The sequence below is a fragment of the Pagrus major genome, chromosome 11 (assembly GCF_040436345.1).
Source record: "Pagrus major chromosome 11, Pma_NU_1.0".
In the NCBI taxonomy this organism is placed as follows: Eukaryota; Metazoa; Chordata; class Actinopteri; order Spariformes; family Sparidae; genus Pagrus; species Pagrus major.
Genome location: NC_133225.1, coordinates 13,645,622 through 13,673,213, shown reverse-complemented (window position 1 = coordinate 13,673,213; position 27,592 = coordinate 13,645,622). Strand labels below are relative to the sequence as shown.

The window sequence follows — 27,592 nt, the reverse complement described above, 5'->3', positions numbered from 1 at the left end:
AGAGGGTCGTGGCAAGAGGCAGTAACTCAGTCGTCGTTGCAAGTTTAATTCCAGGCTGACATTACATTTCATGAGCAATCAGTTAAAATACATCCAAGTATGAAAACATTCTTTTGGCATTCATTCGTTCCGAGTGCATCAAATAGCTACAGATCTACTACATACAGTACTTCAAGTCATTTTCTTTTTCTCTTTGCTTTAAGGTCGTGGGGCTGAATCCAGCTCCCACTTTAAAGGTATTCTCCATATGGGAATTTAATGAACATTGTGACATGAATGATATCAAGCTATGAGGTTGCTACTATACTGTACAGTGCAGTACCCTGATCTGATAGTCCATCCTAGGTTTCATGCGTACCCAGATTGTCTGCTGCAGGCCGGGCAGGGTGAGATCAGAAAACCGCTAAGAGTCAGACCACGTCTCTCTACTCGTGAGTGGATGGGATGGATGCAGACCTTGGATGTGGTCTGGTTTGCCCTTTGAATGCTTTTATTGCCCTGAAACCGATGGCAGCACTGATGAGAAGTGCTGGAGACAGAGTTGTGGTCAGGGTTAAAACGATGAGATGGTGTTAGTGGGTGTGAGCTCTAAGTGATGTTCTCCAGGATGTAAAAGATAAGCTCCATCACGATGGGCTCGTCGCCCCTCTTGCGCCCCCTGCTGTGTATGACGGGGATCAGCACACTATCCAGGGCGTTGAGGTACTGAGCCGGGAGGGGCTGCCCATTGCTCCCGGCCACAAATCCCACCTGAAATTACAAAACAAACCACTAATTAGTTTTAATAGAGTCACACCCAGGGGCTGTGTTATAAACTTTACAACTCTGCTTTATGAGAGTCCAGTGAAGTGCATTTACTCAAGTACTGCACTTAAGAACAGTTTGTCAGTATTTGTCTTCTAAAGCTACTTCATGCTTCTACACCACAACATGTTACAAATTTTGAGCAGACAAAAAAGATTCTGGACAATTTTTCATAAAATATTTGGTTAAGTGGAACCAAAGCTTCCTCTGGAGCCACAGAAAGGCTTTATACTACTTTTTTCACAGATGCAGTAGTACTCCCCAAGACCTGTAAACACGCTAAAGAGGTCATATCATATATATATTATATTATTATCATATATTATATTGTTACTGTTTCTGACCTCTTGAGATTCGAAAGCGACACGCAGCCCCAGTTTGGCCATCCCGTCCTCTTTCAGCAGCTTGAGGTGTGGACACAGTGCCAAGCAGAAGGCTCGGGCGATCCGCTCCGTCATCCGGTTGTGTTCAGCTGAGTCACTTGGTCCTCCTTTTGGATGATCCCCCCTCTGCAGAAAGAATACCTGCACAAAACACACACATGCATGTAAAGAGAGGGGACAGTTTCGGTTGGACTGATGATGATATTTTAAGCAGATCATGTACTTCTGTCCAGCGGATGATCTTCCCGTTCTCTTTGTATTCTGACTTCTGGAACATCTTCGTACTGCTGATGGACTCCATGGATTTACCATCGATGGGACTTATAACTCTGAGGGACACATACACACAAACGCACACACATAATTTACAACGTAGACCAGACTTCAGACTTTTTTTTTATAAACAGGATTGTTTTGTTGTTCTCTTTGAGCACAAAAGCTTCGCTCTGAGGCTGAACTTCAAACACATGGACACACACCCCTTATTCACAGTGCATTTCTCCTCCACCCACTGTACACAAACAAGCTCCTGGCTGTCTGACTGGTCCAGCCGCCCACAGGTTACAGTGTAGTCTTTCATCTCCCGTAGTGACCGGCGGAGCTCTGCCATGGTTTCCACAGTGATCTGCACCATAAGCCCATCTGGGGAGGGGACAGCGATACAGGAGAAACACACAAACAGACACCAACGGCCACACACACACACACACACACACACACACACGCATCAACATGTACACACGCCTAGACAAACAGTCTGTTAAAATATACAGACACACACATACAAAGATCAAGACACTCTGAATAAAGCAGTTCTGAAGAAGGGATGTTAACATGCACTACTTTAAAAGAAATGTAAAATGTACATTTCCTGTGAGTGAGCAGGAAAAAGTCAAGGTGACCCTGACTGACTCCCTGAGTGCACATCCTACCTTCTACGATACTGGACTTGGCAAGGTACCCTGCAGACGCTTTCAGTGCACTGCTGAATATAAAAAAGCAGGATCCAGTCACTGAAATAAAAAAAGAGAAAGAAAAACATCCTTCAAGACAAACTCTGTGACTCCATTCCTGTTATAATCAGTCTTGAAAATATTAAGAAAAAACATGTAGTGCCATCTAGTGTTCAATAAGGGTAAGTGAACTTGAGTCTGTATTGCCCTGTGCTTTGCTTCCCGTCCCTTCGTTTCCTTTTAGGTAGTTTAATAGTGTTGAAATCTGAATCAAGCAAACTTCTTGCCAACATTTGTAGATATTTCCTTGTACCATGTAAAAAAAATATCTAATGTCTTGGGATTTAGAATAATATCAAATGGGGTGTACACAATGTTTGGCTGCACATCTACATGTGATGTAATTGAAAGGCTTAAAATGAGCAGATTGCACTAAATGGTCTTTGGAGTTTAAAGTCCCAGTGTATAGGATTTAGGGGCAGAAGTAGAATATAATATTCATACTTAGGATTTCAATACCGTATAATCACCTTAAGCTAAGAATTCTTGTGTTTTTCATTAACTTTGAATGAGCCATTTGCTGCATTCATGTGCTCACCGGATGGTTCACTTCCCGAGTTTGGGAAGTCGGTCTTCCGACTTTGGGGTGTTCATGTGCGTGAAGTTGGAATTTGGAGCAACATGGACACCAAAAATAAGTTGTTTTGCATTTTATCACTTTTAGAGCGTTAAAACAACACATTGACTGCTGTTTCCAGTATTTGAGTAACAAGGAAGAGCAAAGGAAAAGGACTATGTAAGAAATTAAATGTAATTAATTTCACAAATATGCATATTTCCTTTCGTCCGCTATGTTGCATGACTTTTCAAGTTGTTGTTCTGACTTGAGGTGGATCACGTGAATTTTCCCAGTTGGAAAAAAGTTTCCCCATTATTCCAACACCGCATGAACACACAGTTTTATATCTGCAGAGGGTGTGGGTCCTCTTCCAAGCATCCTGCCATCTTGCACCACCATGTTTCTACAGTAGCCCAGAATGGACAAACCAGACACTGGATCGTTCCTACCATAGGGGAGGGTAAGATGAGGGGTGTTCAGTTAGTTGCAGTCAGCAACCACACCACTAGATGCCACTAAATCCTTAACACTGGACCTTTAAATGCATTTTTATTTAGTTTATAATTAGATACCCCCGTGAACAAAGCTCTTGTACAGATCTGAATGTGCTGATCTTTTTCTTTCCAGTGCACAAATCCAAACAAGTATCAATGTTTCCCTAAACAACAGCTCAATGATCGTATCAGTCAATCAGGACCCCCCCCCCCCCCCCCCCCCCCCCCCCCCCCCCTTATTGCGATTATCATGCTGATGTCCCTCACGGTATCCAGCTATGTCCCACCTTTGCGTGGCTGATTGTGGATGCTGATGGCCTGGGTCTGGTACTGGCCGTCGTCTCCTTGCACACAAATGAGGTGAGAGTCTGCCGTCTCATTGAAGCATGCCCCGATGGCCAGCACATGCTCATTGGACTTATTCAAAGCCTTCATCAGCTAACGTGAGACAAATGGTCAGAGAAGATAGGGTGATGATTGATGAAAGATACATAAACATTAACTTTGTGAGGAAAATAAAGGCTTAGTCTTACTTCATTGTACCCGGTGGTTGGTATCTTTATGCAGGTCCTCTGCGCCTCTAGATCCACAGTAAGCCCTGGCACCATTGGTAGGCTGTAACGGTAATTCCTAAAATCCTGGAACAGCATGTAAGGAGCCTGTCAACATCAATTATGGGAAGTAAGACACCTTTTAATGATGTGAAACAACATACTCACCACTAACAGTCTCATGATGGTGTGACCAATTTCTCCAAACAAGGGCTTCCTAAGACGCACGCTGTACAGTGGACACGGGTAAACTGGGAACAAGAAACAAAGTGTGTAACTGAAGAGGAAACCTGTAGCAGAACAGATACAGCGTTTAGCATTAGGGCCTTGTTTACATCTGTATTCGGCCCCCAATCGCAGCATGAGACGCAGAGGAAAGGCTTTGGCCCAGGCCACCTCTGCTCTGTGGACCAGCAGGCCAAAGAGGTAGGGCTGGTTGGGCAGAGGTAGACCTTGAAGGGACTGGAGAGTGGAGCGGAGGTACAGGAAGCCTGCATGCTCCTCACTGCCCAGGAAGCGGCTGCCAAACAAGGATAGGGACAGATGTTTCACAACCTTTCCTACAGGGATACAGAGGAAGGACACATGTTATTGTTATTATAGCAGAAAAAAACACATTGAGGGGTTCAAAAGTGGGCAGAAGTCACTCGAAGACATCACTACTTCTACATAACTACTCAAAAATGACTGCATCTTACTGTGTGTGTGGCTCTGACCTGTGAGGCTGTCCCTGTACAGCTGGATGAAGTGGCTGAAAATGTCTTTGGGGAAGCTTTTCTCTTCAGGCAGGCACTGCAGCAGCACCACCACCTCCACCTGGCCCACGGCGTGCATCCCCTTCGTCGTCACGCACCAACACTTCCTGTTAACATCTGTCACACAATCAAAGCACAACCTCAGGGGTCTACAGGGATAGTTCGACTGAAATCACATTTAGTGATCCCTTTATGTATTCAAAATTGACGTCAAGTTAAAAGGAAGAAAAAAGGGTCTTTAGGGAAATACCAGAAATCCTCCTTTTCGTCTCAGCCAGCTAAAGGGATGTGTTGGTGTCTAGTTTGACTGACAGCAGCTGGCAGGTTGCCAGAGTGAAGGTGTTAGACCGTCGGGAATAAGAGATAAAGTAAACAAACTTGTGCTGTAGCCAACCAAAAAATCTCAAATATAAATGTCTCCCTTTGCAGGGAAAGTGACTTACATAGCAGATAAAATGATATATAAGTATAATTTCACTTGACCTTTAAAGACAATATGAATTACAAAACAGAGTAGGAAGTAGAGTGTAGGAATGTGGATGCACGAGCTAAAAAATATATGAAAGTAATAAAAGAAAAAATGAAAATTTATTAGCTAATTTTGATTTTTTTTTTATCCACTGTGAAGGATTTAGTGGCATATAGCAGAGTGGCTGCAGATTGCAACCAGCTGAATTCCCATCATCTCACCCTCCCCTGCTGTGGCTGCAGTTTGTCCATTCTGGGCTACTGTAGAAACATGTCATTGCTACATGGTGGACTTAACCCTCTACCCTCTACTCCAACCCTCTAACCTGACTACCCTCTACCCGAAAAGAACCAGCTCCCTGTGTAGTTATAAAAGGCTCATTCTACGGTAACAAAAACACAACAATTCTTAGTTTCAAGTCATTATACACTAATTAAAAAGTAATTATACAAATTATATTCAATTTATGCTCCTAAATCCCTATTAATCCTACACACTGGACCTATAATTCTCAATCCTGCATGAATTTATTTGCAGGATCACAGCAGCCCTATTCTTGAATGGGACTGTGCAAAGTATGTTGCCAATGTGCGTCGTTTTATATGCATTTTATCAAGCATAATGAAAATTTAAAAAAAGAAACGTACAGTTGACCAGTTTGACCATAGCAAGTAGGTTTGCATTGAGGACAAACACCAGGGGCTTGGGCCTGCCGCTCTCCAACTCCTGAATGAGCAACATCTCAGAGGGCTGTTCCTCCACAGTGTAATCTGAGAAAAGAAAACACAATATCACTGCTGTTAGACTGCATCTTCTACAGCTGCTGAGTATTTTTATGACATTGTACGTTTGTCCATTGTAACCAAATACAAGAGCTAACCTCATGAAAGATTCATGTTTGAAAATGAACTCCTAGCTGTGCGAGGATTAATAACCATTGTCTACGCCTGCTCCTAAATAAGATGCAAAGACCAGGGAGGTTGTATTAATGCCATTATTGTGAAACGCCTATGTTTAACCAGGCAAGGAGGGGTTCACATTATCATTTACAGTACCAGCGCCAACAGGGAGTAATCATGACTTTTAAGAGGGGAAAATGAAAACATTAACATAGCACATGTACATGTTAGGTGCCTTGCTCAGTGGCACTCTGATGGTAGGGGTTGGATGTTTTACGTTTTTTCTCTTTTTTGAACTGATTGTCTTCCCCTCACAGGCCTTAATTTGTCGGCCATGTGCACAGACAATGAACGAGTATCCAAGTGCATTGCTGATTTCACTTACAGTTAGATAAAGTTGAATATAACGGAAGAAAAAAATTGTCTATAAATGACTAGACCTTTGTTATATATTCAGTTGTGTAGTCATATTATCATATATGTTTCCAGCAACGTACAAAACCAGAGAAATACATAATTTTGTTTAAAGTAACAGTGTGTTTCATTTCCTAGCCAGTCGCAATAACTTCCGGGGAAACATCAGATGATACGTCAGAGAGTGAGGAAGGAAGTTGGCGAACAAAACTTTAAAAAACGTGTCTATGAACATTTCAGAGTCACTTCAGATCGATGAAGAATGGAGACAACAACTGCCATGATCCCACTCTACCTACGGGTTTTGTTTTGTTTTGATTGAGAGAACCCTTGTGGCCGAAATTATACATGTCTTTAAATTAGAGGCTTCCAATGCAACAAAAACACTGAGCAGCAGTAAAGTAAATGTACCCAAGTACTGTACTTAAGTATAATTTCATAGAGATAGATACTTGTACTCAACTTGACTATTTCAATTTTCTGTAACTGCCTGGCAGGAATCACTAATTAATCTTTAATTGAATGTACTTAAGATTGAAGTCTTCAATTAGGTAATTCAGTATTATTCTGTAACTGATGTCACTTCAGTTGGTTCTTCCTTTTGTTATCACTAAATTGTCAACTCCTCACAACATCAGAGACCAAATTTTCACCTGACTTTGTGCTGCCTGATTTGCATGAAGCTCCCTTCTTTTCGTGCCTCTCCTCCTATCTTTGCACCACGCACACTGTGCAAGACATGAGAGGACCAAAAAAGCAGGTGCAGCACTTTCGAAGGTCAGGAAAATCCAGTTTTTCTGCAAAGTTTTTGACTCTCACCCTCAAATTGGGTGGAAGCTTTCTTACCTCCTTTGACTCCGGTGGAGGTGAGGATGGGTGGCAGGCCGTCCAGAGGGATGAGGTTTGCGGAGCTGCTCACCAAAGCTGTGGTGCCCCATCCGTAAGGACCACAGGCCTCCTGGAAGAAGAGGACAGCAGAGGAGTGAGCCCACTTTTTTGTCAAATCTGTGTTAGACAAGCTACCTGAGAAATATGTCCTGTGTCATGTTTTGGGTGATCTTACATTGATATTGGTCCCATGTGGACGCAAGGTTCTCCTGATCTGTGGCGATCCCACAGGACTTTTAACCGACCCGCCCAGTGCTCGTCTCATCAGCGGTGAGAAGTTCGGTCCTCTGACTGGTGTGGTCGGAGCAGACTCTGACTGCTTATTGAGGATTTCATCTGCAAACCACACCCTCCTTTTCCCCCTTGGAGGTGTCCCTGAGGAGAAGATGTAAGAATTACTTCCTTGCAAATTTTCATTTTAAAAACAATCTGTAAAAAAAAAAAACATTGCTCACTTTTGATGAGGGTTGAATGGCAGGAAATGCAAACTCTTCCCTCTTTGCCATCCAGATGTGTGAGTCTGAACTTCAGACTGGAGCAAAGTGCACAAAAAACCTGACAATACACACATGCACACACACCACATAAGGACACAGGTGTTATCAAGCTAGAGAAGAATGCTGCTCAACGTTTAAACTTCACATTTTTCCTCACCTTCCCACAAGCACGGCAGTGGTGCCTCCTCTTAGTAAACGTAAACTTGACCCCACACTTCATGCACACCAGCGCCTGAGCATCAGGGATCCAAACTGGAGCCACCTCCCCTAGGACGGTGCCTCGATCCTTGGACAGGATCCCAACAGGGCTCAACTCATTGTCAGGATCCATAGGCGAAGCTGCGCAGTCTCCCATCGCTCCCTCCCCGCTGGCTGCTGTCTCATCTCCTCCATCAGAGCTTCCCATCTTAAACTGGCTCTGGAGCTCCTCGTGTGCTGCAGTCGCCTCTGAGCTGCAGGACTGCTCCTGTTGCTCCAGCCTGCTCTCCTCCAGCTCCTTCTCCTCGATCACAGAGTCCTCCTTTGATGGGAGAACCTGGGGCTCCTTCTTCTTCTCCCCTGCCAATCCATCCTCCTCCTCCTCTGGCCACGCAGCCTCGGCAGGGCTCAGCACCAGGGGGCTGGAAGACTCTCCCCATGTGGAGATGGTGGTCACAGTGCAGCTGCCCTCCTCCAGCTGGGAGGGTGAAGCAGTTTTGGCAGGATGCTCAGATGGTTTCTGCTCACATGGCTCAAAGCTGCCTCTGACAGACACGTCTGAAGTCGTCTTGGAGGGAGATTCTGGTCGTATTTGGCCGCAGCCCAGTCCTGGTTTGGACACGTCTCCATCTTTGAGCACCAGCAGGCAGGGTCTGTTCAGCCAGTGGTGTTTGGTGTCCTGAAGAGACGGGTTGTCTCCTTCATCTGTGATGAGGACATCATGAACACTTAATGTCTCTATCTCTCTTTCTGTCAAACACACACACACACACTTAAACAAACCATGCTCATGAATAATGACTCATTTGGTGTGAAAGCTGTGTTCATATGTGCTAAGTGGCCATTTAGCAGCGTGTGATCATTTATTTCATGACCCTGTGCATACCTCATAGCCCTCAATCATCACTAAAGGCAGCACTGACACTCAGGTGCCCTTGAGAGGTGTGTCACAGAACAGACTACATGGAGAGGACTAAATGTTGACATGAAACCAATAAGTAATTGGTGGTCGCACATAGCTGCTGGCTCCCAAGAGGAGAAAGAGTTCAATCTGGTTTTAATTGGCTCTGCAGGATGAGGATCTGCAGATACTTTTTTTTTTCTTTACAGATGTTTGCTCCTGTGTATTGGCTCATTGTGTGTGTCTTTGGTGTGGTAATAAAATGTTCTGCACATTGGAGTTTTCTATTGATCACCTCAGAGAGCACATCGGCACCAAATAAACTATTTGCTTCTGACACGACTCCATTCATAATCTCAACAATGAAATACAACATGAAGGCTGTGATTACAGCCAATGAGCATCCTTCCCTCATATGTGAGTCACGTCATAACCATCACTGTAATGCAACGCCACTTAATGTGTCCACAGCTGCTGTTTCATTGAGCTGGTTCATGAATAGTTATGACTCAGGACCAGAAGCAGTAGAAATCCCAGAAAACCCGACAGCTGTTCAGCTGACACTCCTGCACTGTGTGATGCGCTCTGGCATCAAAACGCTTAAGAATATTTGATACACTGATTTCTTGGGTTAAACTGCATTGCAGCTGCTTCACAGAAACCATAAAAAAGAAAGGCGGGCCGTGTCGCTCCTGCTGCGGGCTACAGAGTGAAGATTACCCCGCGACACGGCGGCGGGGCTCCGGCTGACTGGAGCGATCGCTTCCCGGGACGGTGACGCATTCAACACACGTGCAAATGTTTAATCCGCTCGCAGGCACCGAGACCACCGGCGGCAATGCGACACTCACTCCGCATCCCGTTACATCAGATCCAGCAGGACATTCACACCGAGGTGGTGTTTACTGGGGAGCCTGATGCGCGTATGTGCGCAGCAGTCTGCACACGGGCATGTGCGCAACACACATACATGATGATGCGGGACTATGCGCGCAGCCAAAATGCTGGATCAGCAGTTTTCTGTGACAAACACAGACGCGCAGTATCATCATCTTGTAACGCGCAGGCAGGCAATGAATGGAGAGTAAAGCAAGCAAGCAGGCAAGCGAGCGAGCAAGCATCCCCACCCCGCTGCTGTGGACGCTGTTCTTACCCTCAGTTATCGCTCCCAGAAGGCTTTCATTCTCGTCATCCCGCGCAGAGAAGAACTTCAGCATTTTATCCGGTTACATCTGAGTGCGGAGCGAAACGGGTTCAAGCAGCAGTGCCTTGCTCACAAGCAGGAGGATGGGATGGTTTTTTTCGCCTCTCTTCCCCCCTCTCTGTGATCTCCCTCCTCCCCTGTGTCTCTCTGCAGCTCTTTGAAGAAACTCAAGAGGTGTGCAGAAACGTCCCTCCCCAGTTTGCTGTCTACACAGCCCGCAGGACAGCGCACAGGCCAACACAACACAGCTATGATGCCAGATATGGAAAAAAAAACCTGCATGCATGCACGCATGCATTTATGCACACCCTGTCATATCTCAGGTTTCAGCATCACTCAATTTGTAGATCATTTTATTCATTCTATAATCTTCACTTAACAATGATCACAGCACCATGTAAAAAATGTTAATCACCTTTATTTTGTTTCATAAACAAAAAGTCTTAAGACTTGATTTAATGACCACTGTAATCCTGACCATGACTGACAAAGTGGAGAGGGGATTTAATCATTTACCAGAGGGGAATATGTTCTTTTTTCTTTTTTTTTGTTTAAGTGCACAAGCCAGTCTGACTCAGGACATACGTGGGCCATCCATGGTAAAATAGAAAAGTCTCTGGTTTGTGGGGATAGTGTCTGATATGTCTAGACTTTAAAACACCGGAGAAGCTTTCTCGCTTCGTTGCAGTCCAGTCCGTGCGTACATCATCTTCATGTGTGTCAGTTTGCCTCGTTCTTTGAGGCTTCATCGAAGTTCTCCACCAGATCTGCAGAGCAACACATTGTTAATAATTACAATGCAAGAAAACACTTTCACGTGATTCTGTATTTACTCTATTACTCTTAAAAAATTATACCAAATGAAGCCGAATTTAGTCTTTGCAAGGACTGAACAGACCAATATCACTTCTACAGTGTGGATCTTCTCCAGTTAACTAAATAACAGAGTGCGTGGAGAATTTAGGAAATTTGCTAAACATCTGAAAAATAACAAATCTTAGTTATGAAAATGAGTTCAAGTGTGTGTGTGAAAAAACATTTAACTGTCTGAGTTTCATGTATCTAATACCAATATCATACCTGGAACATCATCATCCTCTTCCTCGATGTCCTCTGCTTTTGGAGCCTTGCTGTCGAGAGCTGAGATGAAATGTACAATCAAAAAAACATGTTATAGCTTCAGCTTTGGTCATTCAATGATTTTAACCAGATCTGTAATAATTTCATAGAGAATAAGCTGGTGATATTCTTTATTTTTGTCATCGTCAACCACGCTTGGGTGGATATTAGATACTATTGAATAACACGTTATTTGCCGTCATATGCAATACTTTTCACAATACCGAATATTGAATAGCTGTTACGTAATTTCAGGCTTTTATTTTGAAAAGACAATGCAGGCATAGCTGTCATGGAAGCAGAGGCTACACGTGTCCATATTTGGGAGGTTACTACAGAAAGAATGCCAGCTCACAAATTTGGGAATATTTTGGGCTTAAAGCGGGAGAAAATAGCGAGTCAAAGGATTTGAATTAGGCTACATGGCGTCTTTGCCTCACTTCAGCGTCCATCACACAGCGCCTTTCACAGAGCACCAAATGTGTACTAATCCACCTCTGAAAATAGTTCTCGACAAAATTCTCTATTTACTACTTTTTTGAGAAAAGTTTGCTAAAAACTATAGCGGCCAGAAGTTTTAGAACATTATTTTTGCCCTTTAAAGAAATGAAACTATAGAATTGAGAATTGAATTGTTTTTAAACTTCAGTGGCAATGAATGAGCCAGTCGCGGAGAGACACAGAGAGGCTGAGGACATTGAATTTTACATGAATTTACTGACATTATGCCACAGATGTGATGTCACGGTTCTGTATAACATCAGTGCTTCGTGTGTACCAAGCATAAATACACATTTTCAGCTAATTTAGATCAAGTAACAGATGTTTTGTGGCAGGATTTTAATATGGCAATCTTTCGTTGCCTGTAACCTTTTCTGTCATCACTAATTAAATATTAATATAACCAATCTCACAATACAGCTGTTAGTTGTTCAACATATTAAGAGCCGCGATCAAATTTCATACTTGTTTTGTGGTCTGACAGCAGTCAACAGATGTTCAATAAAATATGACCCCACGTCACAGATATGCCATCTGCACAGGACTAATATTATGACATGACCTCTGTGTTTGGTGCAATATGGTCGGTAATTTGCCGTGGAAAATAGTGTACGCAGGATTAAGATCACAGCCAACCTCTGCAATTATTACTAATTACTAGAGGTCCTCAGATTATACTAATCCCATGCAAATTGGTCTTAAGCCAAGTGACTGTTAAATGTCACAGCACCCACCTTGCCGAGGGAACTGTTCCGCCAGTTTGCGCAGGCTGCTGAGGCTGTCTGCTCCCAGCTGGCTGAGAATGCCGGGAAGCATCTCTGTCAGCTGTTTGGTCTCAGCGTGGCCAGTGATGGCGAAGGTGTTGGCGGACAGAGAGGCCTGAACTTTGGGGTTGTTGAAGTGGATCACAGTCCCGTCATCCTTGATCATGTTCACCTGAGAGGTGGAGACCGCTCAGTTGTTAAAGTTAAGGACACATAAATGTTAAAAACCTGACCGAGCTCTACATTCAGAGTTTCCTTATACAAAAGACCAATTTACCTCCTCAATTCCAGCAATGTTGTTGACAGCCAACTTCTTTAATGAACTCTGAAGCTTCTTGTCGTCAGCAGTTGCAGTTCTGTGTACCACCTTCTTCTTCCTGCGCGCAGATCCCTACAACCAAAGAGAAGATAAGACTCCTTACTGACAGCAACATGAAGAGTGACAGCATTAAAAGAAAAATAAAAGGCCGAAGGGGCACAAAGCCTTTGTTGTAAAATCTTGTTTATTTCAATGTTTCTCAAAATTAATACACACATGAATCAAACAAGTAATTCTGTCCAAAATCTGTTTCAAGCAGTGCTGCGGTCTATAGTTGGGCAGGTCTTTGAGGCTGATAAGGATATAGATATCTGGGAGTTGAAAAACTCAGGTACTGTCATGTAGTTGGCCTCCTGCTGTGACTCCTGCTTGACTTCTAGTCTGAGTGGAACATTTTGCTTTTATCTGACAATAAACTTGTCATAGGTCTCTTGTGGTAAAAACCATAAACATATTTTGGGAATTTCTGCACCACAATTTCTTGTTACTGGCCGGCTTCAGTGACTATAGCAATAAGTCAGTGACAAACTAATATAAGTTGATATACCGGTCTGGTGGATTTATAGATTAGATACTGCAGTCTTCAAAGTGAGTCAGTATCTCTTCCCTGTTTTTGTCAACAAATATTACAAACTCAGAAATATTTACATTTTCCATAACTGAATAAATAAGCTGATCTCAGAGGTAAATAAGGTCCCCAGAACACTGTTTGAAGCTAGAAAGGTGGCAGGGTCTGCCACATATAAACAAAGTAAAACAGTATGAAATTGTGTTGCCCTTTAAGGTCAGTTTGTTTATTATGTCATGAAAACAAAGAGTTTGTTTATTATGTTTGTTTCGGCATAAAAAACAAAACAAAAAACAGTCAGAAGATCTTTCTCTTTCTTTCCCAAAACTACATAATGCACCTTTAACAAAAATAACAGTAAGCCAAACATCAAAAACGGATTTAATCATATAATCGATTATGGAGGAATCCCCTAATTTTGTCTAAAAATGTCACAGAAACAGTATAAACATGCTCATGTTTATTTTGTTGGACTGTACTGAGGACAAACTACAACATGAATTTCAATAATGACTTTTAGTAGGCTACATAGTATTAACACTGTAAAACTTGTAAATAATACATTTAAAAAAATACAAACACCACTTGAAATGGAAAGATACTGTTAGTTTTGGTTTAGTGTATTTTATTTGACATAATTAAAAGGCAAACCATGAAATCACAAACACGTACAACATGCTATTATGTACTTTAATGTACCATCTGTCATTAAAACCTCTCCAGTCAAAACAATGGCCCATTTCCTGGGTGTAGACTTACCTTTCCTCCTATCCGGACCTGGGCTTGAAGCTTTGCCAGCTTTTCTTGATTCATGTTTTCACCTACAGTGTGACAGAAATGGAGATAATATTGAAAAAAAAATAAAGCACATTAATGTTTTTAGCTACACAGCTAACATGCTGCTGCTCCCCTGTCGACTGTCAGGCACCAGCATTAGCTACAACAACATGAGCTAACGGGAGTGTTTACAAATGAGCTAACAGGAAAACTGTTTCATCCCCGAGGATAACCGATGAACAGACATTAAATGGACAGGATAATTGGACCACGCTGATGCAATAGTAACTCAGACTGGCTCCAACTTGTCAGCAGACAGTCCGCTATGTGTGTGTGTGTGTTTGTGTGTGTGTGTGTGTGTGTGTGGTTAGCAGCTGCAGATGAAAACACAACACAGGGCCTCCGGACTGAGCACACAGCGTGTCACCGCTCCGCTCAGCCCGACAGCTCTGCTCCGACCAAACACCAACATCCACAAACACCAAACATCGCACACACACCAACATTTATCAGGCCAAACCTGCTCTAATATCCACAGAGGCATGCGGTACTGAAAGATGGAGGTTATCAGGAAGAGATTACGTCACATACCATACAGATTTTTCTTCTTCTTCGTTTCCGACCAGCTGGATGACTTCGGGCGTCGTGCTGCCACCTACAGGACACTTTATCAACTACACCCACACACACTGAACAAATACTGCTAAAAGCGTCTATGGAAACGTCCATTTTTTCTGTCTCTAGTCTTTATAGAAATTCACACCTGAAAACAGTTGAGGCTTAATCCCCCCCAATATTTTACAATAAAACAACAGGTTATTTGCCTCTGGGGCCATCAATTTAGCAATATTTGTTTTTTAATCTGTTATTTAACATTCCCAGCACTACAGAACTACTTGTCCCCACAGTCATGTATAGAAAAAGTCAAAAAAAAGTCAAAAAAAAAAAGTTTTGCTAAAAATTTGAGTAGTAGTAGTTGAGTGAATGTTTTAAAAAAAAAACACTGATAGCCTTATAACTGTTGTAGACGAGGGGTGTAGCATGAACTGAGGTGATGGCGTAGATCACAGTGTGCTTTTGGAGAAGCTATAAGAGGTATGAAGGGGACAGGAAAGGGAACTGTAAAAAAGTAGAAAACAAATGGATTGATTTACATGATTTAGTGAGTTGACATGATTGATGTGGTTTGATGCCCTGTAGCAGCCAATTTGTAAAACGCATTTTTCATGAATATTGTCATGAATATTATGTGTATTCATGGAATCAATGAGTTATGGAATAATGTGTTCTGTTTTTAAATGTTAGAAAAAGGAAGTTCATTACAGACATTTTGCCCTTCCTTTGACCTGAAAGGTGTCTGTAAAACGTTAAGAGCTTTTCATCTTCAAGAATTAAGAAAATGTCAATGTTAAATAGATTTCATGGCACACAAAGTATAGAAAGGTCCAACTAAACCTCTTTAAACACTGCTTTAGCATTTTATTCCTTTATAAAGAAAACAATAGTCTCATATGGACTGAAAAAGTGGTAGATAAGATTAGATAATGACTTTATTAAGGACACAGAGGAAGGTCCATAGCACACTAAAAACTACAGACAATATATACAAAAACAATTAAATTAGAAATAGAAAAACAGTAAATAAATAGCCGCACATATGCAAATTCATATCAAAGAGATACATGGATTTTTCATACTGTCATTCCTGTTTATAATCAATGAACTGATACCTTTTTAAAATATATATATATATTGCAAATTGAGTAATCAAATTAGATAAAATTGATTTTTAAAAATGTGTTTAATGTAGAATTCCCAAATTATTGTTTTTATTTTTGACAGCATATTGTGACCAAGTGTTTTTGTTGTATCTGCAGACTTTAAACATACAGTATGTAATTTCTGCCACCAGGGGTCCCTCAAACAAAACAAAATAAAAGACAGAAGTAGTTTGGGATCATGGGAGTTGCTGTCTTTATTGTTCAACAGCCACCATTGCTGATGAAAATCTGTCTCCGTGACTCAGGCAGAAATGTTCTCAGATGAGGTTATGTATTAAAGTTTTATTCATGTTATGTGCAGTTGTGTTCGCCGACTTACTTCCTCTCTCTGACTCCATCCCGGAAGTTATAATGGCATTCCACCAAATTAAATGCATCGTTGTGTTGAATTGAAGTTTGTATTTCCCAGGGTTTGAACATTGTGGGGAAATTTTGTGATGATGTAATTACACAGCTCAACAAAATGTAAAACAAAGGTTTAGTCATATTAAGACATTTCAATGCGGAAATGTTACATATGATATCTTTAATTTTGCTATTCATTTTTCCATTGATGTGTCTGCCTATTTCATTCCACCTGAAAGTTTATTTGTTCTCCACTTTCTGTAACAGCACAGTTTACATCTTGTGACACTGTAATTGAGCGATGGCTCTCAAAGTGTGCCACCTAAACGCTGAATGCAATTAAACCCCCAGAGCAGCAGCAGGAGCTGTGATTAGCAAGAGTTCTGCCAACATGCAACAGCAGGTACATTGTTTTACACTTTGTTTTATGATGCACAGTTTAAAACCAGATGTAATTAAATAGAAACTCATATTACCTTTTTTTTAAACGTGTCATGATTGATTATAATTAATATAATTGACTGGATTTGGATAATTATAATAGACTATAATTGAACAGTGAACAAGTCTAATTATCGCTGTGCCACACAGACTCCATATAGAGAGAAAGAAAGACAGACGGACGTTCTCCTCAGAGTAACTTCTTCTTAACACACATTACCATGACTATAACAGAGCATTTGTAAGAATATTCAATTTCCTCTGTAATATTTGGTTTTTCCATTTAAACCATCTTTCTTTATTACACACTTCAGTACAAAGAAATGGAAAAGGTTTGATTAGAAAAGAAGCACTTCTGCAGAACGCTATATTTACAGTAATTACCTACAAGGAGACGACTGACCGACAGACAGGCAGGCAATGTATTGTCTGATTTCATTCTGTAATGGTTTTACGAAAATTACTGGAGACATTTCCATTGAAACATGATAGATAGATAGATAGATAGATAGATAGATAGATAGATAGATAGATAGATAGATGGATAGATGGATAGATAGATAGATAGATAGATAGATAGATAGATAGATAGATAGATAGATAGATAGATAGATAGATAGATAGGTAGATTTGTGTGCTGCTCAACTTACATAAACTCCATGCAGGGTCCCATTTAATGCAAAGTTGTTGTTGAGTCAGTGTGAATAAATTAAAGTCCCGTCTGTTCACTCTTGTTTGACCTCGGTTTCCATCACGCTCCCTCTTCACCTTCTTAGCCTCCTCCAACAGCGGGGTTCTTTTTCTTTTGCAGTGCCGTGCAGAGTTTCTACAGTTAATCCAGTTCTTCCACTGTCACCTGGGATAGTGACCAGAGGAAAACAATGCCTGTTTTGGTTGGCTTTGTGCATTGTGAATAGCAAAGTGAATTAACCAATCTATACAGGGATGGAGTCTTTTCTCTACATTAATTACACTGTGCAATCGGTATTTACTAAAGTTAAAGTAAAAAAAAAAGTCTTGCTAGTTTAAATAACTAGATGTTTGATTTAACACGGGAGACAGAATAAAAAATGTATCACTTTTATGTATACTTGGATGATAAACACATTGTTTACCTAGAAGTTCCTCTGACCTTTATACGTAATAATTGAATAAACACATAAAGTTTCATTTAATCAGAATAAGTAATTTAATTTATTCACACTGACTTAACATGATTAGATGGACAATTAACATGTTATTAAAATTCTTTAAGAAAGGATTAGGAAAATTATTTGTTGGAGTGCAGCAGCCAGAGCTGCCATGTGGAAATTTCAGCAGCATTAAGAACAAAGACGACAGCTTGTCAGATGGAAAAAGCATGATAAAGGAATAACTGAACATTCAAACATGAACATTTTAGGCAGGTTTTGATGCAATAAACTGAGCTGAAAGTTGAGAGCAAAAGTTATCCCAAAGATCCCAAAAAGTTATAGTGATGGGTCCCATAACTTAAACCTTCTCTATTCCAGTAAAGTTTTCACAGCGTCTTCCTGTTTTTTTCACAGTTCATTGAAACACTGTGACCCTGGTTCAGGTGATGGATTTGAGCTCAGTGTCTGGCAGAGGTAATTTACTGAGGCAGCGGCAGTCAGGTGGGCCATCAGCCGAGTTGCTGGTCTCCATCGAGCTGCGGAGCACGCTGCGCTGCCAGCGGTATAGTTGATGAGAGTTTGGGCCCCAGCAGCTGTGGATCAACATGAAGATTTTCCTCAGAACAGCCTTTCTCAGCAGGATGTAGACCCAGGGGTCCAGGATCTGGTTCCAGGTGGCCATGCGTACCACCATCAGGAGACTGAAAGATGTAGGCTCGCCCTTCACTCTGATGCTCAGCATGATGACATGGATCTAACGGGAAGTGAAAGAAATTAATTGTTCAATTATGATTGTGTTTGATGATGCCACTGTGCCTCTTGCTGTGTTAACCTAGTTGTGTTTTAAGTGAGGCACTCGCTTATCTACATGAGGACTGGGCCAGCAACAGTTTGTTGATAGGATGTGAGTGACTGGGTGTCACAATTCTCAAAATCCATGATTCAATTTCATTTTTATGGTAACAGTTTGTTTCCATTTTTTAATTAAACTGGCATTAAATAACATGAATAAACCTGGGACCTCTCACACCGAAGCGAGAATTATATTATAATTATATTATGAATAAATAGTTAATAGTTAATGAATAAACTGAAAAGCTTGTTAGATTATTTGCTTTGATCCACTGTTACAGGAAAAGCATATTTGGTGCAAATTGGCTGTCAAACAAAACAGCACTGGTGGGAGATTTTAAGAAAACCTAAATAAAAATTAAGCTCACTTCTTCTGTCCTTTTGCCAGAAATTTGAGTAGCATAGTAGTAGACGAGGGGTGTAGCATGAATTGAAGTGATGGCATAGATCACAGTGTGCTTTTGGAGAAGCAATAAGAGCTATGAAGGGGACAGGAGAGGGAGCTTGACATGCATGTCTTGTTCAAAAGGGAGCGAGTGGATATTTTTTAAGGAAAGTGTGTAAGTTTGCTCCAGGATTCTGGACATATTGCAGTTTTTTTATGAGGTTAGAGGAAAGGTCAGACAGAACAGCTATTGAATTTGAGTCTTGACGGATGGACGGGAGCTTCAGCAGCAAAGAATGAAAGAAAAGATAGAGAGAGAGAGATTGAAAATGAAAGACTTCAAACAATCTTTTTGTGAGTCACTTTTTCATCACACATCATGGATAATACAACCTGCCAGGTTTCTGCCTCATTTTAAAACCAATTTTTCTGTCTCTTGACAGTCAATTTGTACTTAACACTGTTCAAGTTCCATGACAGACACACTGGAAAACAGAAGATGAGGTTTGAAGATCAGACAAATGATGGTATGAGGGAATGTAAATGTAAAGATGGATGGATAAAGCAGGAGGCAATGTGGCTGAAACAACACCTACCAAAGGGTTCCTGCAGTGTCAGCCCCACACTGTGAGTTTTAATGCCAGATAGCAGAGTTGAAGGTCTACTAAGGAGGATATCTTACCAGTAATGGGCCCCAGCACACGCAGGACACCAACATGATAGCCAGCAGCTGACAGATCATCTCTATGTGGTACGACGTGCCCCTGCAGTGATGCTTGCGGCGCAGCCTGGCCTGCAGCAGGGTGCAGCTTGTCAGTGTATTGCACACAATGGAGAGCAGTAAGGCCAGCAGCCCCAGCATGGAGAACAGGAGGGGCAAGAGCACATCCAGCCAGTCCTTGGGTTCCTCCATATGGAAGAAGCACCAGCTCCTGGAGCTCTGAACCTTGTAGGGCCTCCACAGCAGCACAGGCAGCGCAGCCACCAGGGCAGCCAGCAGCAAGGTGAGTCCCAGCAGCTTCTTCATGTGGTGGGAAGCTAATGCCGTGGAGTGGAAGATGGGCCTGGTGACTCCAATGCAGCGCTCCACCGCCATGGCACTGCCCAGGAGCAGGGGGCTCAGGCCGAAGAACACCATGCACGCCCCGAAGATGCTGCACACGATGCGGTGAGGGTCAAACGTCTCCCATTTCTTGTGGGAGCCGTAGACGAAAAGCACCAGTGTGCCGATGATGAGGTGACCCAGCAGGTCTGTGACCACCAGGCTGCTGGCGAACAGCAGGAAGGATGCCTTAGATTTGATCCGGATGCGGTTGTAGGATTTGACGAGGATGAAGAGGGCAAGACTGTTGGAGAAGATGCCCACGGTCATGGAGATGACAGAGGCAGTGACAGAGAGCTCCTGCTGGCTGTAGGTGTTGTTGCTTGGTCTGACCTCTGACCTACAAGTGGTCTCTGAGCTGCCATTGGCTGACATAATGGAAATAAAATCTAAAGGAGGGAGAGAGAGACTTCAGACTTTTTCTGCCAACATAGTTTTGAATCATAAAAATGTTGGTCTGGGCAGAGATTTACCTCAAAAGTGATCACTTCAGCCAGAACCCATAGTTTCACTGGTCTGGAACAGTAAATGACACAGAATAATAAATAAATTATAATAAAGCGTTGACTACATTTTACTGTACAGTGCACATGCATCTTTGGGAGTGAAACGTCCTTTGCCATGAAGTATGGTGATGCGTATTTTCCATTCACAAGTCTAAGAATTATTTTTGATATACAACTAAAGTGCAGTGAATGCTATTTTAATAATATATTTTTTTTAAAAATCAATCACAATAAACCATCTTTAAATGAGAGATGTCCTCCATTTTCAAAAGAGTCAATATTGAGCCAGTTTCTTACCTCAGGTTTGCTCTTTTCTTTCAGAACTCGCCATAAGTCAGCAGCCTCTTCACTCTCTTTTACGTCTTTTATCATGGTCCAAAAAAAACAAAAAAACAAAAACAAATCGAAGTCGTGTCAGCCCGGCAGTAAATCCCATTAAAAGTCCCGAAACTGCTCTCCTCAATATTCCCGTCGGGGCAGCAGAGTCGTGTGATGTGTGCACCTCGTTCCCTCTGCGCTCCGCTGGTGCCAAGTGGGTGAAGGCGGACGAGCTTCAGTGTGTCTGCGAGGCTGTACACATGTGTCGCATTCTGCAAAAAAACAGCACAAGTCTGCTCTTTTATTTGAGTGTCGACACTCTCTGGACATCAAAACGAAAAAAAAAACCGAAAGAAAACTGTGGATATTATAAACTGGAGCCAAAATACGCATTCCATTTACGCACGGCTGCCTGTGTGTTAGTGGATCATGTGAAACTCAACCAAAAGTAGTTTTTTTCTTGAAGACTACACATTTCTGTATCTATATATTATTTTCTCTTTATAGACTCTTCACATGTATGTCTATATACAGTATATAATAGATATATATGTTCTAATTTACTTTGTGTCCTGCTGTTTGTGTCTGAATTGCAGTTTGTCCACAATGTCCCATGATGTAATGGAAGTACAGGCTTCACTTTGTATGTTATGAAAACTTACAAAACATTTACAGCCTTTTCCCCCCCAAATGTACACCACGATCTAATTTCACAATAACGTGTATAAAACAAGACCAGCCCAACATGTAACTAGTGTTATTACTTTGCTAAGGTGCCTTTTTGTTTTTAGTCATTTATTTATTTATTCTAATTTGCTATACCTGTGTCTTCTTTCACCTTCTGGATATTTTAATGTTGCATGTTCATTTTAAGCCGCTTCAACATTAATTATTCAAAATATTACCAGACCAAATAAAGAGGGGTTTATCTGTTCTGAGGATCTAACTATGAAATGCTACAATATGATATGAAAAACACGTCTGAGCCAGATTTTATCAGCTGAAAGAATAAAATGTCTCTGTTTCTTTGCAACACTGAGCCTCAGCTCAGACTGGACAGAGAGCTGGGACGTGGTACAAAGCATCCTTTATCCTTTTAGGTGATGCAATCTGTATTATTAGGTGCAGCTTTTGTGTTTTCTGATACAAACAGCCATTCATGTGCTTAACTAAAATGATCAGGTGTATGTTTTCCAGCATTTGTTGTTGATGGCATTTTTTTTTTCCATAATTAGAGTCATTCAAAGGGTCTATGCATCCTCTTGTTCTTGACTATGTCTGTTATCCTTTTCCTGATTTCTGAGAAGTGATGTTGAGGTAGCAGATCAGCGTCATAGTGTTACAGACACCACACTTCATACTGAATTATCAGTAAGGACTGACTGAATTAGAAGGGATAATTTGGATACTTATGTTCAAGCAGAAGTCATATAAACCCCACTTTGTGAAATCATTGATGACTTGGTGGACCCAGTGAAGAAATCTAACATGGACTCAAACATTGCTGGCAGAAAAGAGGCAGCTTCAAATTAAATGCAATGAAAGTCACAAAAAAAGACAAAACAAAGAGCTCTGCACAAGAGAAATGGTCACTGGCCAAATGAAAACCCTCTAAACTAAGTAAAGCTGACTGAGTTTGGCCCAGCAGAGAGCAAATAATTGACTTTAGTGAGCTGCCAATTTAAGCCAGATTGAAGAGGAGTACACATGATTCTGAGGCAGAAACAGAGTGGAAAATACCCAGAAGCAGAAATTTCTGTCGATAATTAGTCATGACACAACAGAGGAAATCTGATGTAAGCTTCATTCTTGAGTGTTTGTCCCAACAGAAAACATATCTGCAAGGAAAGGAAGGAAAGGGTTAAGCTCATGATTGATGAAGCTGACTGTTCAGTTCTTGAATTTGGGGGGCTTTGGACCATCCTACCTTCCACATGTTGTTGCTGTCAAAAGTTGTCCAAGTCATGATGGACAGTTTAAAAAAAAAAAAAAAAAAACAATAAAAAATGTATGCAGCAGAAGCACAGATATCATCTCTTTTATTCCATGCATTCTTCTTCCTTGTAAAACCTGGAGACTACATTACCCACAATGCAACTTGGCCACAGACAGTTTTGTCAGAGATTTGTGTGTGTTAAGCTCATGGTACACGTGTAGCAGCTAATGTAGCCTCGAGCAGAAACAAGAAGCAGGCTACGGATGTCTGATGAACTCACTTCTCCCTAACTCCACACCTCCAGATTGTTTCGATTTTCAAACTTGTAGTCTTCAACCTCAACTGACACTGCATCGAGTGAAATCGCTTAAGGCAACACATCAGACTTCAATCAGCCTCCTTCTTCAGCAACAAAAGGCTTTTCAATTGTTATAACATACGCAGAAGAAGTCTCCCACCTGTAGTCAAACTTGGATGTGTGAAATTGTTGTAGTTCCCCTTTAATCTAAATAAATAATTAAATACTAATTGGATCATCTGAAAAGTCATAACTCAGGAAAACTGGACATTGTTTACACAGAACAGTGATAAGCCCCAAATTCTCTATACTTACATGTCTTTTTAAGCCTCGATGTCCCTCCTTCCTTTACACCGTTGGGCCGGTGACACCTCCAGAAAGCTCCACATTAACATTCAGCATCTCTCCAAACATCTCTAACAATACATTTTATTTTATGTTATATTCTGTGCAGGCAGAGGAGTTGAGCTGGAGTTAGATGGCACCATCTGCTGCTGCAGATATGTTGCCTCTTCTCCTGGCTCGGTGTAGAGCAGATCATCTCCAGTGGGAATGAATTAGGTGTTTTCATTCGCTGCACACTTTGCCCACTCCACAGCTCTCCGTGAGTTGTTTTGTTGGTGAGTTTTTCATTTGTGCTACAAACTCAATTTAATTCTGGAGATTCTCTCTTCTGAGAAAACATAACCATCTGTGTGTTGTTTGTACACTCTCGGTAACAGCACTTCCTTCGCTATGGAGAGAGCTCGCTATCTAGACAGGATACATCCGAGTGATATTTTGTCTGAGAAGGGAGGAAGTTTGAGCTCTTAGATGACGACTGCGTGATTACTTTGATTAGGAAGTCGAGTCACCTTCATGTCCCACGCACATGTTGAAAACAAGGAGGATTTAGTTGTTAGAAGTAGCCGATGGAATGAACTATTCTCTTAAGTTCTCAAGAGAGTGCAGACCCACTACACTTACCATCGCCTCTGGGGTCAGCATATTGATTCACATTGTCTCCTGACGTCAGCCCAGCTCCTGGAACAGTTCCTGAGTATCCGCCATGGTGCCAGGCAACTGAGTCAGACAACCTTTGGGTCACACATCAGCTTCAAGCAAATATCACTTCATCCAGAGCAAATGTACCATCCTCCTGAATATATTCAAGCAATAATTATCACTAGAAAACTGATAGAAAGAGTGTATTTGTGTATTTGTGTGAAATGTGAAAAGTGGTATTTCCTTTAAATAAAACTCAAATTGAATTGAATTTTTCGCAGTACCCTGAAGGACTTTTATTCCTTATCATGCATGAAGTTCTGAAGAAATGCTGACTTATTTCCACCCTCCAACTCTTAATTTCCGCTATAATCCCTTGGTAAACAGAAATTGTGACAAGTGTCCTCTTCACTCTCCTCTGCTCAGTCTTTCAGCATCACACAGCTAAGTGGAAAGAAGAGTGAAGTGTAAGGATGAGGATCGATCTACAGTCAGACTGCATCAAAGAAAATGTGACAAGAAAGTGGAAAGTGCATATCCTGACTCATGTAAATGTCATACATTATGTACACTTGTACAAAGAAGCGATGCAGTGTTTCTTTTTGTTTGATGTATTATTCTTTTTATTCTTTGCTCATAAGAGTACCAACCAACCCTGTACTGCCTCTGTCATATTTGTGAATAATACCTTTACCATTAGAAGCTTCCTCTGCCAAAAGTGAAATACTGATAATTTTTAGATTTACCCTTATTCTTCTACTTTTATTCTCTAGCGTTTCTCTGTCTTGAAAACAGCATATCATACCTCCACAAGTACAAGCGTAGGCAGAGAAAAGAATAATTGATTTTGGAGCATGTGGTCACATAAAACTGCCTCTCTGTCTCAAAATGATAGCCCATTATTTTGAATTATTTCCCCTATCAACAGAAAATCAAAAAAAAAAAGCCTGAAGTGAACATTTCAACAAACAAATCTATCTCTTTTCAACTCAATTCAAAGTACTTGTTTGTTCCTCAAGAGGCAATTCAAAGAAAGTGGTTTTGCAAACTCAGAAATACAGAAAACATTCACCAATACACAATCTGAAAAAATGACAGCATAAAGGTAAAAAAAAAAAAAGTGCCAGTATTGCCAGCTATTCGACGTAATGTCAAAGACGTCTATGTGTTGTGTTGCAGAGATGTCTACTGAAGTTAGCATGCTAACCAGCTAGCCCTGGTGACTCCTGTCTCGGAACACCACTTTGTACCACAAGAGGCGATAGTCTGATAGTATAGCCCCCTGTAGAAATGCAACTATGCATTGTCTGTGTTCAGGCTTCTCTTTTACCAAACTATGACAAGCTTAATTATCTTGTTAATTAATCATAAAACACTGTTTATTCAAACTGGACAGAAACAAAATAAAACCCACCAAATACATCTACCATCACTCCTCCTCTGTCCCTGCCTGCCGTGTCTTCGTCATCCCCGGAGTCAAAGTCCTGGTGTGAGCCTCTGTAAATCACCTCTGTAATTCACGTCACAACACCGCTGCTGCACCCTCAAGTGGTTGACAGTTTGTTGCACTAGCTGACGTTGCTTAGACAAGCTGGCAAACATTTACGTCACTAACACTAGCTAGTGTTAATTTTGCTAATTTAGCTAGCAAACATTGAAAACGTTGCGAACACTAGCTGGGCACATACTGTAGAGCTCAGCCATTCTTATGTTTTTTTTCCACAAACTGGCAACTACCTAAGCTCTTGGCGTTATACAAGTGGCTCACAAACATGTTGGACCCCACAACATTTTTTAATTAGTAATTCACAATCACAATAATGTTTCTAAGGAAAAGAGATACTTTTATTCTGCCAATTTTACAAGCTCTGAAGAGCTCTGTGTTATTTTTCCAAAATGACTTGTCTCTTAAAAGTTATCAATGTAACACTGTGGTTACACAATTACATCTGTACTGTCAATACATCTACGTTTTTAAACACAAGTAACACATTTGTTGAAAGACTGCCTGTGTATCTTGTGCATCTGTTTTGGTGTCTTCATTGCTTCTGACACACTACTGAATATAACAAATACAGTATGCAGGAGTATGAGTATACACAGCAGGAGATGATCCAGCATCTTCACTAGTTACATGTAAAAATTGATCTTTTCATGAATTCCAGACAGCTATTAAAAGAGCCCAACGGGGAAAAAATGTGCTGTTCTTCTTTATTCACAATGATTTGATTAGTTTAAGTCTGTGATTGAGTTCCTGCTGTGTCTGCGCTCATTGTAAAAACAGAATATCTTGATGTTATAGTAAAACTTTCTTCTAAGCTTTCTCGTGTAGCCAAATGTTCAGTAATTATCCAACAAGGTGACTCCTGATAAAATCTCCTCCAAGGTGACATTACACCCTCAGGTGTGGTGTCATACAGTATCTTCTGTACGCTGTAATGACCGGCAGCGGGGCGGTCGGTGACGATGCAAGGCAAGCGCAGGCATGAGGAGTGCAATCATATTCTTTTGTCGGCTGCATCAAATGGGGCTGCTGTAAAAGACTGACTGCCTCAGTGGGGTTCAGATGGAGCTCAGAGTAGATTGAGCGAGATGGGAAAATAACTCATAATGCAGGCTTTTTGCCAGCAGCTTCCTCCTGTCTCTTCCTCCTTCACATCTCCATGTAATCACAAAAAGAAACTCTCCTGTGGTATGATTCACAGGTAGAAGAAGTACTCTCTCTCTGTTCTCCCTCATCTTGTCCCTCTCATTGCTTCTTTTCTCTGTCTGTCTGTCACCCTGACCAAACCATTTCCCTCATTTTGTGAATTGTTAATGGAGCAGAGTTGGTGCAAAATGTGCCAGAGCTCTTTATCAAGCCAGGAAGGGACAACTGATAAAAAGCGGTCAGTTATGTGTTGGTGACGCCTGGTGTTAAGGTGACAGGAACACAGGGGATAGAGAGCGCCATCAGAAATCTTCAGCCTTTTGAACACAGATTGGTTTAGCGACTTTGTGCTGCCATCCCCTCAAATTCTCATCTTTTGCTAATATCTCATATTTCCCAGGCACAGCACACAATTATTCCCTAAAAGGTCACAACACTTGATAGTAACTGAATTATCCAACAGTAACAACTGAGAATAAGACAACATCTGTCAGTTCCTCCCAGATGACAAACTCACATATCATCAACACAGACATCAGGGAAACTAGAGAGAGCAGCAAATGTGTGTCATTATTTTATAGTCCCTCTGAGATTGTCAGACTGAATCTAAGATATGACCTTCATGAAGGCATGACGCTTGGATAAAGACTACAGCTGTGAAGCAAAGCCGAGATTTGAGGTGTTATTAGTTAGTTGTGACTCAGACAGGTGGGGATTTGTGGTGCAACTGTTTTTTTACTGGAGGTAGAATGTATCAGTCTACATCAGCTGTCGTTATTGTTTT

General features: G+C 41.4%; 3 protein-coding genes across 3 annotated transcripts; all 3 read right to left on the bottom strand.

Annotated features, from left to right (window-relative positions):
- Positions 1 to 588: 588 nt before the first annotated feature.
- zfyve9b (zinc finger, FYVE domain containing 9b) lies at positions 589 to 10,042 on the bottom strand. The gene is made up of 16 exons (XM_073476435.1): positions 9,979 to 10,042; positions 7,884 to 8,629; positions 7,685 to 7,784; positions 7,405 to 7,604; positions 7,188 to 7,299; positions 5,676 to 5,798; positions 4,521 to 4,676; positions 4,140 to 4,364; positions 3,973 to 4,055; positions 3,787 to 3,891; positions 3,541 to 3,691; positions 2,120 to 2,200; positions 1,667 to 1,829; positions 1,411 to 1,516; positions 1,149 to 1,328; positions 589 to 750 (listed from the first exon to the last, which is right to left on the bottom strand). Exons 1-16 carry the CDS (start codon positions 10,040 to 10,042, stop codon positions 589 to 591), a joined length of 2,757 nt encoding a protein of 918 aa, XP_073332536.1.
- Positions 10,043 to 10,427: 385 nt separating this feature from the next.
- Positions 10,428 to 14,666, bottom strand: btf3l4 (basic transcription factor 3-like 4). Its single transcript, XM_073477199.1, has 6 exons — positions 14,598 to 14,666; positions 14,060 to 14,121; positions 12,691 to 12,804; positions 12,384 to 12,585; positions 11,110 to 11,169; positions 10,428 to 10,796 (listed from the first exon to the last, which is right to left on the bottom strand). Exons 2-6 carry the CDS (start codon positions 14,111 to 14,113, stop codon positions 10,750 to 10,752), a joined length of 477 nt encoding a protein of 158 aa, XP_073333300.1. The 5' UTR covers positions 14,114 to 14,121; positions 14,598 to 14,666; the 3' UTR covers positions 10,428 to 10,749.
- A 3,550-nt stretch (positions 14,667 to 18,216) lies between these two features.
- On the bottom strand, positions 18,217 to 20,491 carry ptgfr (prostaglandin F receptor (FP)). Its single transcript, XM_073477292.1, has 2 exons — positions 19,697 to 20,491; positions 18,217 to 18,531 (listed from the first exon to the last, which is right to left on the bottom strand). Exons 1-2 carry the CDS (start codon positions 20,489 to 20,491, stop codon positions 18,217 to 18,219), a joined length of 1,110 nt encoding a protein of 369 aa, XP_073333393.1.
- Positions 20,492 to 27,592: the final 7,101 nt, after the last annotated feature.

Excerpts from the sequence above, each read along its gene's own strand:
- zfyve9b (XM_073476435.1), bottom strand. The coding sequence starts at position 10,042 with ATGCTGAAGTTCTTCTCTGCGCGGGATGACGAGAATGAAAGCCTTCTG. Across the intron at positions 3,892-3,972 it reads CCATCATGAGACTGTTAGTG|GATTTTAGGAATTACCGTTA; the intron begins GTGAGTATGTTG and ends ATGCTGTTCCAG. Across the intron at positions 3,692-3,786 it reads CAACCACCGGGTACAATGAA|CTGATGAAGGCTTTGAATAA; the intron begins GTAAGACTAAGC and ends GTCTCACGTTAG.
- btf3l4 (XM_073477199.1), bottom strand. The coding sequence starts at position 14,113 with ATGAATCAAGAAAAGCTGGCAAAGCTTCAAGCCCAGGTCCGGATAGGA. Across the intron at positions 12,805-14,059 it reads AGGTCCGGATAGGAGGAAAG|GGATCTGCGCGCAGGAAGAA; the intron begins GTAAGTCTACAC and ends CTTTGGTTGTAG. Across the intron at positions 11,170-12,383 it reads GGAACAGTTCCCTCGGCAAG|CTCTCGACAGCAAGGCTCCA; the intron begins GTGGGTGCTGTG and ends ATTTCATCTCAG.
- ptgfr (XM_073477292.1), bottom strand. The coding sequence starts at position 20,491 with ATGTCAGCCAATGGCAGCTCAGAGACCACTTGTAGGTCAGAGGTCAGA. Across the intron at positions 18,532-19,696 it reads TGTGCTGGGGCCCATTACTG|ATCCATGTCATCATGCTGAG; the intron begins GTAAGATATCCT and ends ACTTCCCGTTAG.